The sequence below is a fragment of the Grampus griseus genome (genome assembly GCF_964374135.1).
Source record: "Grampus griseus genome assembly, chromosome: 5".
NCBI classification, from domain to species: domain Eukaryota; kingdom Metazoa; phylum Chordata; class Mammalia; order Artiodactyla; family Delphinidae; genus Grampus; species Grampus griseus.
Genome location: NC_138998.1, coordinates 28,429,380 through 28,444,590, shown reverse-complemented (window position 1 = coordinate 28,444,590; position 15,211 = coordinate 28,429,380). Strand labels below are relative to the sequence as shown.

Below are 15,211 nucleotides of genomic sequence, written 5' to 3'. Positions count from 1 at the left end.
GGGAGCTCAACTGCACCCTGTCTCCACAGCTCTAGGGAACAAGGGCCTGTGCCCAGCCAGGCCTCCCATCTTTAACTTGAAGCTTCCCCTGGGGTCAACCCCGTCTAGGTGCTGGCACAGTGATGGCAGCCCGGGGCTCCTGGGAGCACCAGGGGAGCCTTCTCTCAAAGGGAAGTGGTTGGGTGGCCTCAGGTCCCACCGATGCTCCTGAGGGTTGAGAGGCAGGGTCTCAAGTTGGCACTGGGGGTGCCACCTCCATTTTGTGGATTTGTCCCCTCACAGAATAAAGTCAGCAGAGACCCTTCTTCCTATGTCAAGCTATCTGTAGGCAAGAAGACACACCTGAGCAAGGTAAGACAGCTTGGCGTGCAGCCGAGGACTAAGGAAATGGGCGGGTACCCCAACACTTCCGGGAGAGAAGCAAAAGGGAATTCGCTTACACTGAATGCCTAGTAGGTGCTGGCACACGATAGGCACTTTATATTACTCTGTCTTCAAAATAACCTCACAAGATAGTTTCACAGTTCAAGAATCTGGAGGCCAGAGATCAGTGACTCGCCTAAGGGCTAGAAAGCAGAAGAACTAGGGTTCAAGCTTAGGCATGGCTCTATGCCTATGTCCTTTCCCCCACCCCCAGCAGCAAAAGTCCCCCTGGAAGTAAGCTCTAATGCTGGTAGGATTTCAGCCCCTGTGAGATTTCCTGGCAAACTCTCCTTGCCTTCGAGTCTGACTGCCCTGCCCTAGTGCCTCCCACGAGCCGTAGCTTGTGCCATACCTGGGCGGACACAGAGAAGGCTCCCAATGGCACCAGGGGGCAGAATGAGAGCAGAGGGTGCCGGTATCCTGCTCTGCCCAACTTGACCCTTCAGTGATCTCTCCCTCTCCTGTCCCCAGACCTGTCGCCACAGCAAGGACCCTGTGTGGAGCCAGGTGTTCTCCTTCTTTGTACGCAACGTGGCCACTGAACAGCTGCATCTGAAGGTTTGCTTGAAGTTGGGCTCTTGGAACACAGCTAAGAGGCGTCTAAGCTAGGAGGGGTAGGGGGCTTGAGCAGGCTGCCCCGGCAGTAAAGCCAGGAGAGGATACTAAGGGCCCACATGTTCGTGAGCCTGGTGACCAAGGTCATTGGTAGGAGGTTGCGGAAGGACAAACCCTCAAGTCCCTTGGTGCTCCCTGCCAGTCTCTCCAGTTATTACCTAGCACCCAGCGTGGCCTGGCTTGGAATCTACTCAGGACATTAATGATGATGTACTTTTTTAAAAAAAGATCTGTGGGCGAGAGAGATCTTCTTTACACCTGAGCAAACAGAGGCTCAAACGATGACTTGTCCAAGATCTCATGACCAACAAGTAGTAGAACTGGGGTCTCTGGGGACCCTCAGACCTGTCTGGAAGTCCCATCATAGAGCAGCACAGCTCATCAGTCCCTAAAGCCCTGATGGTCCCAGGCATTTGACAGACTTGCCTCATACAGATCATAGTTGCCTCTACCCTGAGTCACTCTCTTGCCCTGACTGAAGGCAGGGACCAGGCCTGGTCCCATTTCCAGTTTTCAGGAAAGGACCAGAGGCCAAAAGAAACACAGAACATACTTACTGAAGTGAACTCAGTCTTGGCTGGAGCCCAGAGAGTAGTCTGGTGAGGGTGGGACTTCGTTATCCTCTTGTTTTGTGACTGGCCCACTGCCCAGGTGCTTGATGATGACCGAGAATGTGCTCTAGGAGTGCTGGAGTTCCCCCTGTGCCAGATTCTCCCCTATGCAGACCTTACCCTCGAGCAGCGCTTCCAGCTGGACCACTCAGGCCTGGACAGCCTTATCTCCATGAGGCTGGTGCTTCGGGTAAACCTCTCCCCTTTTCCCCCAGGGGAGGCAGGGGGTGGTCTGCCCCAGCACTAAGTATCTGCACTGTGTCGGGAAGAAGCTAGGAGATGGATTCATATTTTTTATCAATTTCAGAATATTGTCAGCCATTTTCTCTTCAACTATTGCCTCTCCTAATCTTTTAATCCCTCCTTCTACAATTCCTTCTATTATGTTGGACCTTCTCATCATCTCCATGGCTTACCCTGATCTCACCTTCATATTTTCCATCTCTTTATCTCTTGGTGCTACATTCGAATTTCCTCAGACCTGTCTTCCAGACCACTAATTCTTTCTTTGGCTATGCCTAATCTGCTGTTTAACCTGTTCACAGTTTTTGTTTCAAAGGCTATTCTTCATCTTTCACTTTATCTTTTCCAAATCTACATTGTCTTTTCTTTGTTGTGTTTTATTATCTTCTCATGATTCTATCCCATCTTTAATCATTTGAAAATACTTAAAATGTATATTAATTCTATTATCTGAAGATCTTGGTAGATAAATTTTGATGTCTGTTGTGTCTGCTGATGCTTTTTCATGGTGACTCATTTCTACATTTGGTAACTTGGGTTGCAGGCATATGTTCAGTGTTGCCTTTGTGACCTGGATTGAGGTTGTTCACATCCAAGGAAGTTCTGCTTTGGCTGCAACCAAGCACCTCAGGAACATTACACACCTGAGTCCACTTTTATGTTAATTTTCAAACTTTGGGTTTCAAAACCCCACGGTAGTATAAATATGAACCCAAAATTTATAGGAGACAGGCTATAAGGTGCCATATTCTCATGAAAGACTTTATTTCCCCCAACCAGAGTACAGGCTGAGATAGATATATTTCTTGTCGTCAATCTTTGCTGGTGGGTGAAATGTTTATTTATCCTAGACTACTTTTTCACTAAAGATATCCCACCTTCATGGGTCCTACTCTGACCCTAGATCTCTTCTCCAAACCCCTTGGATTCCATGGTTGATAAATGACCCTGGGAAAATTAACCTTTATTTTTCAGTTTTCTCTCTCTCTCTCTCTTCTTTAACCTAGGGATTTTCCTTACTTTCTTGTGAGTTTGACAATGCATTTAGAAGTATGTTTGTTTCATTTTTATTGAGCATTCCTAACAGGAGGTTTTTCAGAATATTTTGATCGCCTTATTGCTGGAAATGGAAGTTCCTAGGAAGAGTCTTAATGACTGATGGGAAAAGGGGAAGGAGAGACACAATGGCTGAGGTTTGAAACTTTGGTGCTACAAGCACAGGGGTGTGTCTGGATAGGAAACACATTTTAGGGAAAGCAATGGTAAATAAGGTGACAGCTAGAAATGACCATATCCAGAAGGCAGCTGGTGATCTATATGAAGGTTAAGGTGAGGGAGTCCTCTGCACCGAGGGGAAGTGCATGCTGTGAGAATTGGCCAGGTCTCCAGCATCCAGTACCAGTGGATAGAGAAAAGGGATCAGAACTGAGTCTTCATGAAGACTGGTGAGGCAGGAGAAAGGGAAAAGACAGAAGGTCTGGTCAGAGTGAGTCAGAGGCAGAGAGGTTAAGGAAGATATGGTCTAGGGGTAAAAAGATATGGTCTGGGGGTAAAAATCCATTGGATTGGGGAGTCAGAAAGGAACTGAGTTTTGAGAAAACTGTTCCTTCCAGAAAAGAGAAGGAACCATTTCCCAGAGGTAGGTAAGAGCAGAGGGGGAGAGAGTGGTAGTGGTGTGCCCAGCCCATAAACCACCCTGTCATCTGCTTACAGTTCCTGCACTTGGAAGAACGAGAGCTGGGAAGCCCATACACAGGACCTGAAGCCCTAAAGAAAGGCCCTCTGCTCATTAAGAAGGCTGCCACCAACCAGGGCTCCAGAGCCCCACCGCAGGGAGAGGGCCCTGCAGATTTGCCATGCCCTCCAGACCCTGCTTCTGATATCAAGCAAGCCTCCAAAAGTACCACAGCCACCACCAGTGCCACCATTGCTGCCACCAAGCCCTCACTTCAAGAGATGGGCCCAGAGCCCAAAGGCAAGGACAGAGCCAGAGGGTTCTGTGCACCCAAGGGGGAGAAGACGAGTGTGTCCACCATCTTCCTGGCTGTCCCAGGCCCCCACTCTCCAGGGCCCATCAAGTCACCCATGAAATGCCCTTCCTCCCTATTCGCACAGCCGCCCAAGAGGCTGGCTCCCAGCATGTCCTCGCTCAACTCCCTGGCCTCTTCCTGCTTTGACCTGACAGATGTCAGCCTCAACACTGAGTACGCACCTCTCTGCTTAATCTTTTCTAAAATGACCTGCATGAAAAATACCTCCCTGGATGGAAAAGTAGATATGAACTTACTTTTCTGTGCAAGTTCTGGTTTTTCACAAAATGGCTTCATAAAAGGCAGCATGGTGAGATAGAAAGAACACAGGCTGGGGGGAGAGAAAGCACGTGTGCATGTGCCAAAAAGTCTCATGTGGCTCTAGCTACACACCAACTATAAAATAGATGTTGGACTTCAGTTGTTAAGGTTCCTTACAGCAGAAGCATACCCTGAATTCTAAAGAGTTATTTATACTGGGATGATATGGAAAGCTTAGAATGTGGAATTATATAAGCAGTGGCTGCCATTTATTAACTGTTGACTCTGGGCTTAGCATGTTATTTAATTTGATCTTCACAATAACCCTACAAGATAGAACTTACTATCATAAAGGTCGAATAACTCACCCAAGGTTCCACAAGAAATCATAGTATAAAGGCAGATTCTGCTCCAGGGTTCTTCCTACTGTGCCATGCTTTTCCTACTGTGAAATAGGATAATTTTACATGAATGCTGGATAGAACTGACTTCCAACTAAAAGGAACCTTACTGAGAATTATTTTATTAACTTACATACTTCTTGGGGGTGCGGGGAGAGGTCAGCACTTGTAATGGCAAGAGAAATGACAAAGCCTTTCTTTACAGAGACGGGGATCTCAGGCATCAGGGGCTGGGTGAGATTCAGCTCACGGTGCGCTATGTGTGTCTGCAGCACTGTCTCAGCGTGCTAATCAACGGCTGCAGGTAAAGGGATGCTAGGGCCAGGAAAGGTTCTTTGAGAGCATCAGGTGACCAAAATCAGAGTGGGGGCACTTGGAGCAGTGGCAGGGGCAGGCAGCCCCAAGGCAGACAAGGTAGACATTTGGAAGGAACGAGGTCTGAAGGCCTGCATGCTGTGCATGCTGTAACAGATCCTCAGTGGTGCTGAGGGGCTCCAGAGCCAAGGGCTTTGCTCAGACACAACCACTGCAAAATTGTCTGGGGTGGTTTGGAGCCAGGACATTTTCTCAAGTGAGAATCTTCAACTTCCTTTAGATGGAATGGTACTTGGCTCTACACCCAACTTTACAAAATGCATGTTTACAAAACCATGCACCTGATATCCTCTGAATTCTGCAGACTTTTGCTTTTTTTGGTCTAGACTGCAGGGCATTTTTATCCTCAAGGCCATCTAAAGCTGTATGGATAGTACAGCTTTCTCTAAATGAGTACTTTCAGTATTTCAAAACCAGAGGCCTTTTTTCTTTAATGTCTTTGAAACCAAATCAGAAACCTGATGCCCTGTACCAGCAGTGGAGCTGATCCCTACGTCCGTGTCTACTTGTTGCCAGAAAGGAGGTGGGCAAGTCGTAAGAAGACCTCAGTGAAGCGGAAGACCCTGGATCCCCTGTTTGATGAGAGGTAAGTGGCCCAGGTGGCCTACCTAGAGTGCCTCAGCCGCTCGAGTATTTGCTGAGGACCTCCCGTGTACCTGGCAGCTGCCAGCTTCTGGGAAGGGCTGGGGTTGAACAGGACTACACAGTCCATGCTTTCATAAAGCTTCTATACTTCAGTGAGAGAAAAGGACTGCCAGGGAAGTTTAGCAAAACAGCTACCCACTTTCTTGTCCACAGGGGCTAAAGTGCTCCTGATTATGAAATGTTCCATACTCTTTCTCTTTAAATGAAGCCGCTTTGGCAGTAAAAGGATTTGAATCTGGTCAAATATATTTTCTTTCGATCAAAAATAAACGTACCTTGAACTAAGGACCTAAAATTTCCTCCAAAGCTCCAGGCTCTTTGGCCTGTCTTCCCACCCGCAACAAAGCACAGGTGGCAGGTAGAACAGATACCCTCCCCTCGCGTGTCCACCCATGTCCTTGGGGACAAACCAGTAGACAGAGTCTAATCACATTTCTTGCTTTTGATGGGTCTGTGGTGGCAAGTCTTAACCTTAATATTCTAATTCTTGATTTCAAGTTGATCACAAGGTATGGAAGTCAGAATCTCATCATTGCTTCCTTTTGCTGTGGGATCCTAACAGAAGACATTGCTAGCCAGCCTAGGAAGATACCTAATAATGTTGGTTTCCTCTTATCTTGGTCAATAACTACTCATTTTAAAAAGAGTTGTACTGAGTCTTTTATGGGCCATGTCTAACGACTAATATATTCCTTCAAAAGCTACCTTCTGAGTTCACCGATACCATGAAAGAGTGGGGGAGAGAGAATATATTCATTCAGCATTTATTGAACACTCTACATACCAGGCACCGTCCTATACTCCACAGCCACACAGGTGAAAGGTGTTGCCTTCAGAGAGCTCTGACACAATTATAAAAGGATGTCAAAATTGTTATGTGGGAACACAGGAGATTGACTTTTGTGACAAACCTAATCTGTTAGTAATTCTCTCTCAAAATTGTACCAGCAAGATATGCCTGGATTATCTACGAGGCAGACTTGGCAACCTCCATCTTAAACGTAAACCTAGAAGTAAGGAGTTCAGAGGTCTCTTGTTGAGTACATGATTCATACCATATACATTATAATTAAAATCTCTAAAGTTAACGACAAGGAGAGAATCTTAAAAACAGCAAAAGAAAAACAAGTAGTTACATTACAGGGAGCCCCGCTGTAAGACCATCAGCAGAAACTTTGCAGGCCAGAATGGAGTGGCACAATAGTCAAAGTGCTCAAAGGAAAACACTTCCAACCAAAAATACTCTACCAGGGAAAGTTATCATTCAGAATTGAAGGAGAGTTTTCCAGACAAGCAAAAGCTAAAGGAGTTCATCATCACTAAACCAGCTTACAGGAGAGTTCTTTAAGCTTCTCTTGTTGTTGAGCACAGGCTCTAGGTGCGCGGGCTTAGTAATTGTGGCGCACGGGCTTTTAGTTGCTCTGCGGCATGTGGGATCTTCCCGAACCAGGGCTCAAACCTGTGTCCCCTGCATTGGCAGGTGGATTCTTAACCACTGTGCCACCAGGGAAGCCCCTAAAATGCATTCACACTTAAGTTACCAACTTAAAACAGACTGTTGGAAGTTGTCATATGTAAGCATAAATGGTAAGCACAAAGCAAAAACCTATAGTAGGTACACAAATGATAAAGAAAAAGGAACCTAAGCATACCACTAGTCATCAAACCACAAAGGGAGGAAGAGAAGAAAAAAGGAACAGAGAGGATCTACAAAACAGCCAGTAAAAAATTAATAAACTAGCAATAAGTACATACCTGTCAATAATTACTTTAAATGTAAATGGACTAATTCTCCAATCAAAAGAGAGTGGCTAAGTGGATTAAAAAAAAAAACAAGACCCATCTACATGCTGCCTACAAGAGACTCACTTCAGATTGAAAGATGCACACAGACAGAAAGTGAAGGATGGAAAAAGATATTCCACGCAAATAAAAACTGAAAGAAAGCCAGGGTGTTGCTATACTTATATTAGACAAAACAGACTTTAAAACAAAGACTGTAATAAAAGACAAGGGCATTACATAATGATAAAGGGGTCAATCCAACAAGAGGATATAGTATTTGTAAATATTTATGTACCCAACATAAGAGCACCTAAATACATAAAGCAAATATTCACAGACCTAAAGGGAGACATAGACAGCAATAAAATAATAATAGTAGGGTACTTTAATACCCTACTTTCATCAAAGGATAGATCATCCAGACAAATTCAATAAGGAAGCATTAGCTGTATATGACATGTTAGACCAGATGAACTTAACAGATATACAAAGAACAGTCCATCCCAAAGCAGCAGAATACACATTCTTCTCAAGTGCACATAGAACATTCTCCAGGATAGATCATATACTAGGCTGCCACAAACAAGTCTTAATAAATTTAAGAAGATTGAAATCATATCAAGAAATCAAGAGAAATCAAAAAATACCTTCAAAGAAAATGGAAATGTAACATAACAAAATTTATGGGATGCAGCAAAAGCAGTTCTAAGAAGGAATTTCATAGCAATAAATGCATATATCATAAACAAGAAAAGTAAGAAATAAGAAAAATCTCAAATAAACAACCTAACTTTATGCTTCAAGGAATAAGAAAAAGAAGAATAAAGTCCAAAGTCAGCAGAAGGAAGGAAATAAAGTTCAGAATGGAAATAGAGACTAAAAAGACAATAGAAAAAAAATCAATGAAACTTAGAGCTGGTTCTTTGAAAAGATAAACAAAATTGATAAACCTTTAGCTAGACTCACCAAGAAAAAAGAGGACATAAAAGAGGAAAGAGGAACTGTAAAATTGATACCACAGAAATACAAAGGATAAGAGACTACTATGAATAGTTATATGCCAACAAATTAGATAACCTAGAAGAAAAGGATATATTCCTAGAAAGATACAACCTACCAAGACTGAATAATGAAGAAAAAGAAAATCTGAACAGACTGATTACTAGTAAGAAGTTTGAATCAATAATCAAAAATCTCCCAACAAACAGGTCCAGGACCACACAACTTCACTAGTGAATTCTACCAAATATTCAAAGAAGAATTAACACCAGCCATCCCCAGACTCTTCCAAAATATAGAAAAGGGAACAGTTGCAAAACTCATTTTACAAGACAAGCACTACCCTCAGACAAGGATGCCCACTCTTACCAGGTTTAAACATAGTATTGGAAGTCCTAGCCACAGCAATCAGACAAGGGAAAAAAAAAAAGGAATCCAAAGAGAGAAGTAAAACTGTCACTGTTTAAAGATGACATGATGCTTTATAAAGAAAATGCTAAAGATGTCACCAAAAACCTATTAGAACTAATAAATGAATTCAGTAACATTGCAGGATACAAAATTAATATACAGAAATTTGTTGCATTTCTATACACTAACAACAAACTATCAGAGAAATTAAGAAAGTCCATTTATAATTGCATCAAAAATAAAATATCTAGGAGTAAATCTAACTGAGGAGGTAAGAGACCTGTGCTCTGAAAACTATAAGACGCTGATGAAAGAAATCAAAGACAACACAAACAGATGGAAAGGTATATCATGCTCATGAATTGGAAGAATTAATAATGTTAAACATTATTATTTCTGAGCTGTCTATTCGGTCCCATTGATCTGTCTCTTTTTATGCCAGAACCATACTGTTTTGATTATTATAACTTTGTAATATAGTTTGATGCCTGGAGGCATCAGGGAGCATGATGCCTCCAGCTTTGTTCATCTTTCTCAAGATTACTTTGGCTCTTTGGTGGTGCCATGCAAATTTTAGGATTGTTTGTTCTATTTCTGTGACAAATGCCATTGGAGTTTTGATTGCATTGAATCTGTAGATTGCTTTTGTCCACACATGTATAGCTGATTAACTTATGGCAAAGGAGCCAAGAATGTATAATGGGGGAAAGCACAGTCTCTTCAGTAAGTGGCATTAGGAAAATTGGACAGCCACATGCAACAGAATAAAATTCAACCACTATCTTATACTAGACACAAAAATTAACTCAAAATGGACTAAAGACTTGAAAGTAAGAGCTGAAACTCTGAAACTCTTAGAAGTGAACATAGGTGGGTTAAGCTCATTGACATCAGTCTTGGCAATGGTTTTTTGGATTTGACACCAAAACCAAAGGCGACTAAAGCAAAAATAAACAAGTGAGACTACATGAGACTACATTAAACTAAAAGGCTTCTGAACAGCAAAGGAAACCATCAACAAAATGAAAAGACAACCTACCAAATGGAAGAACATACTTTCAGATAATATATTGGAAAAGTAGTTAATATCCAAAATCTATAAAGAACTCATAGAACTCAATAGCAAAAAAATCAAACAATCTGATTAAAAAATGGGCAGAGGCTCTGAATAGACATTGTTCCAAAGAAGACATACAATTGGTCAGTAGGTATATGAAAAGATGCTCAACATCATTAATCATCAGGGAAATGCAAATCAAAACCACAATGAAATATCACCTCACACCTGTCAGAATGGCTATTATCAAAAAGAAATAACAAGTGTTGGTGAGGATGTGGAGAAAAGGGAACCCTTGGGCACAGCTGGTGGGAACGTAAATTGGGGCAGCTGCTATGGAAAACAGCATGGACGTTCCTCAAAAAATCAAAAATAGAACTACCATACAATGCAGCAATTCCATTTCTGGGTATTTATCCAAATAAAACAACACTAATTCAAAATGATATATGTACCCCCATTCACTGTTCACTGTGGCATTATTTACAATAGCCAAGACATGGAAACAACCTAAATGTCCACTGATGGATGAATGGATTTTTTAAAATGTGGGGTGTGTGTGTGTGTGTGTGTGTGTGTGTGTGTGTACCATAGAATATTATTTACTCATGAAAAAGAATGAAATCTTGCCATTTGAAACAACATGGATAGACCTTGAGGGCATTATGCTAAGTTAAATAAGGCAGAAAAAGATAATTACTTATGATCTCACTTATATGTGGAATCTAAAAATGCCAAAAACCAACCAAACAACAAAACCCAAGCTTATGGATATAGAGAACATATTGGTGGTGGCCAGAGTTGGCAGTTGGGGTGTGTGTAAAATAGATGACTGGTCAAAAGGTACAAATTTCCAGTTATAAAATGAATATTCATGGAGTTATAATGTACAGCATGGTGACTATAGTTAATAATACTGTATTACATACTTGAAAGTAGCTAGGAGAGTGGATCTTGAAAGTTCTCATCACAAGAAAAAAATTTTTTTCTAACTATGTATGGCGATAGATGTTAATTAGACTGATCATTTCACAACATATCCAAATCACATCATTATGGTAAACATGAAACCAATAATGCTATGTCACTTATATCTCAATTTAAAAAATTAAAAGATATTATGGGATTATATTGAATCATGTGTGTCAAACTTTTCAAAAGTGTGAAGCACTACAGAATTTAAAGAATCTTTCACTCAATTAAAAAAATTTGAAGATTTTTTTTTAAAACCAGAAATGTAAGGAGTCCAGAGGCATCTTATGAGTACACGACAAAGCTTGTATACTAAGATTCCTCTGCCTTACTCCACAGGCGTAAGTGGGAAAAGACCACTGTTTTCCATGCAATTCCAGCAAACCTAATTATTCAGCACCCTAGCCCTTAGCTGGCACTGTTCAGAGAGAGAAGGGGCAGCCGAAAGAGTGACAACCAGAGTAGAGTCAGAGAAGGAAAGAAGCAAACCCCAAAGCACAATAGTTCAAGGAACTTCTCAGAGAAGCAAACAGCCTCTTGACGCTTCCAAGGTTTGTGAATATAACACAGGACAGTGATTATCTATAATAATGATGCACTGAGTATCTGCTGTAAGCCAGTACTGTTCTAGATGCTCTTCTCTATAGTCTATATCTTCTGTTTTAAAGGTAGGCAAATGGATGAAACACTTGAGATTTTCAGTGAAAATGATTAAAATATATAAATCGCATTTCCTGACTTTTTGCTCCTTAAAGATTTGAATTTTTTGTTCCCTTGGATGAAGTAAAGAAGAGGTCACTAGACATCGCAGTGAAAAACAGTAGGCCACTTGGCTCACACAGAAGGAAGGAGCTAGGAAAAGTAAGTACAAAAGGGACTTTTGTCATTCTTTCCCTCCTGGTGGCTAACTGGAGTTCACTGGTGGAACACACCCTTGCAGAAATTCTGATGGGATCATCTGGCTATTACCAGAACTGACTTCAAGGAAGGTATAGCCTCATTGGGAGGCTTTTTGTTTTGTGTCTTTTTAAAAAATACTCTTGAAACTGAAGTATATAAATTAATATAATAAACCCTATTTTAACAAACTTGAATATCCAAGTTCATCGCTACACAAGTATTTGAACTTCTACTATGGTATTAAGTATTGTTTTGATAAATACAGCATTGTGTGAAGCTTGGATCTCATTATGTCAAGATTTTTGTGGTGAATGGGATTTTACTTAAAGTTAGAAGTAAAGGAAATACAATCCTCAGGAAGCTGCCAAGGAGAGACAAAAAAGAATATTTGTACACTCTGTAGTTGTTGTATTTTAATAAACACCTCTTATACTCATTTTTAAAAGCCCACTTCTGTGAAGTAGGTGATGATATCCCCATTTTTACTACTGAGGAAACTATGGTGTCTTGCTTAAAATTCTGGATCAGTTCATGAGTAAAGGCAAGCTGTTCTCTCTAAAACATTCATAAATAAATTCCTGAGGTACAACTGCAAACAGCAATTCACCTCTTCCCAGGACACTGAGGTCAGTGTCAGTACTGTCCTTCTGGAGAGGTTCCGTATTGAAATCCAAAGGAAAAAGAGCTCCTGCTCAGAACTCAAGGAGGCCCTTTTTATGATCAATTTCATTTATCCCAATATGTTTCCATTTAATGCAGTTTTGGGGAAGGGAACTGATTATTTGTGTTTGTTTAGGTACTGATTGACTTATCAAAAGAAGATCTGAATAAGGGCTTCTCACAGTGGTAAGTGAGCCCTTTCATTTGATCAAATTAAATTTGCTACTCAAGACATTGTCTCAGACAGTTGCCCATATTCTCTCTCCAAAGTTCTTCCCTTTTCAGTACATATCAGCTCCTTTGTTTATAAAGGAGACATTATCACCTTAAGGCTTTACTGCCTACAGATTTCACTTACCTAAAGGACCTCTGTAAGCCCTAGTCTTAACCCTGGCCAGCCAACTTACAGAGGTGAGTTCTGCTGGTCCCACAGAGGCCCAGGTAGGGTAGATTAGGCCACCTGTCCTGATGTTGCCACAGCACACTCTCAATACTAACACAAGTCCAAACTCAACTATCTTACAGGTATGAGCTGACTCCAGATGGCCAGCCCAGAAGTTGATGATGAACAACACCATCTTTATTTTTTAAATGTGTACATATGTATATTGGATTTAATTGTTTAAATCCATAAACAAGCAGCGTATTTGTGCCTAACAAATTATCAGAACCTCAGTGGTGAATTTTCACTGACATAGGACTCGCGTGAATGTATGCACCAAAAGGGTCCTGTCTCAGACACAGAGGGTGAGGGAGGTCTGTTTGTGAAGCAGCTATCAGTATTCCTGGGCAGTGACTGACCAAGGGAGGAGGCTTCTTTTATGGGACTAAAAGTGATCCACCAAAAAGTGCCAAGAGCTAACTCTAGATAAAGCCCTTCTGGCTGCCACCTCTGGTACTTCTCTGCCTGGAGGTTCGTTCATGTATCTGATTTGGAACTAAAATGTACTTTCCTGATGGCAACAATGTTAGTGATAGTACTCCAGTGTGGGATGGCCTGGGACCAAACTCTAGCATTTGGCATTATTTCCATAGGAAAATGCAAGAAAAGTTTCAAACCCAGGTCTACCTCTGCACTCCCATAGAGCACTGGAGGCTGCTGCCGAGTGTCAGTGCCAGAGAACAAGGGGCTTTCTGTATCTCTCTCAGATAGGTTTGGGAATTCTGCTCCACTCTTCTAAGAGAGGGCTGGTTCACCTAAACAACATGTTGAAAGCAAAATATGTAAATTGTATATTTAAACAAGTGCCTCTTCTGCATTTCAGACTTTATAAAACCACATATTCTTGTCCTTTCTCACGCTCCTAGAGCTGTTGTCGAGTCACATCCTCTTCACTTATCTACGCAGGCAGTACCCCCTGCCATCAGTTTCCTCTCCCTACCACTGCCTTCACTGCCACTTTTCTGAAGAATGGTAACATCTTAAAACAAAGTTTTTGTCATTTTACTCTCACTTATAAATTATTATTTCCTGCTTTCTACAAAATTCAAGCCCACTCCTTGTGTTTCAGACCTAACATAATCAGGTCTCCAGTTTTCTGCTACCTTATTCATGTGCAGATGCTCTGTTCCAGAACAGTCCATATATATCCTGTCTACTAATCCTACTTACCTCTTAGAGGCCTATGTCAAACCCACCTCCTCCATTAAGCCACCCCACACTGACAGGGCCTCTCCCCCCAACCTAGGGCAGCGGTCCCCAACTTTTTTGGCACCAGGGACCGGTTTCGTAGAAGATAATTTTTCCACAGACTGGGGCGGGGAAGGGAATGGTTTGGGGATGATTCAAGCACATTATATTTATTGTGCACTTTATTTCTATTATTATTACACTGTAATATATAATGAAATAATTATACAACTCACCATAATGCAGAATCAGTAGGGCCCTGAGCTTGTTTTCACTTGCCACTCACTGATAGGGTTTTTTGTTGTTGTTGTTGCAAATGTCAGGTTTATTGTATTCATATTTCTAAATGGATGTTTTTAGACCTTGACCAAAATAGAAAGGGCTGGTTTACATTTAATGCTCCATTTTTAAAAAAATAGTTAGCAGAAGCACAAATCAGATTGCAGTGGGGTGGAGAATGCATCATAGCGTCACAAAAATAAGAGAGACTACCCTTATCCTGGCCAAGTATTTAAAAACTCAGTCATTGGTTAGCAGCAGTCCTTAACATTTTTATACCCTCCTCATTATAATTTCCTCACGTTGTAGAATAAGCTAAGGGTCACTCTGAAGATATTTTTCACAACAGGCAATTCATAGAAGAGAAATCTGAATGCAGGCTACACATGAAAAGATGCCTTGACTGCACTAAGTAATCAGAGAAATGTACATCTAAACAATAGTGAATTACCATTTTATACCCAACTGATAGGGTTTTGATATGAGTCTGAAAGCAACTGATATATTATGGTCTCTGTGCAGTCAAACCTCTCTCTAATGATAGTCTGTATTTGCAGCCACTCCCCAGCACTAGCATCACCGCCTCAGCTCCACTCAGATCATCAGGCATTAGATTCTCATAAGGAGCGCGCAACCTACATCCTTCGCAGTTCACAGTAGGGTTCGCACTCCTATGAGAATCTAATGCTGCCGCTGATCTGACAGGAGGCGGAGCTCATGTGGTAATGCGAGCGATGGGGAGCAGCTGTAAATACAGATGAAGCTTCGCTCGCTCACCTGCCGCTTACCTCCTGCTGTGCAGCCCGGTTTCTCACATGACACGGACCAGTATCGGTCCGTGGCCCGGGGGTTGGGGACCCCTGATCTAGGGCATCTACAATCAACACTGTACATTTTTCATTTTAGCAAATCCC

General features: G+C 41.8%; 1 protein-coding gene across 1 annotated transcript in view; it reads left to right on the top strand.

The window, feature by feature from the left end:
* The window catches only part of ESYT3 (extended synaptotagmin 3), a gene marked incomplete at its 5' end in the record, with an annotated part of 52,521 nt that extends 39,472 nt beyond the window's left edge, over positions 1-13,049 (top strand). The window contains 9 exons of the mRNA XM_082654375.1: positions 283-351; positions 895-981; positions 1,690-1,839; positions 3,606-4,096; positions 4,790-4,888; positions 5,414-5,545; positions 11,584-11,689; positions 12,525-12,574; positions 12,914-13,049. Coding sequence (XP_082510501.1) covers positions 283-351; positions 895-981; positions 1,690-1,839; positions 3,606-4,096; positions 4,790-4,888; positions 5,414-5,545; positions 11,584-11,689; positions 12,525-12,574; positions 12,914-12,950 — 1,221 coding nt within the window. The 3' untranslated portion in view covers positions 12,951-13,049. The remainder of the gene's footprint in view (positions 1-282; positions 352-894; positions 982-1,689; positions 1,840-3,605; positions 4,097-4,789; positions 4,889-5,413; positions 5,546-11,583; positions 11,690-12,524; positions 12,575-12,913) is intronic.
* Between the last annotated feature and the right edge of the window lie 2,162 nt (positions 13,050-15,211).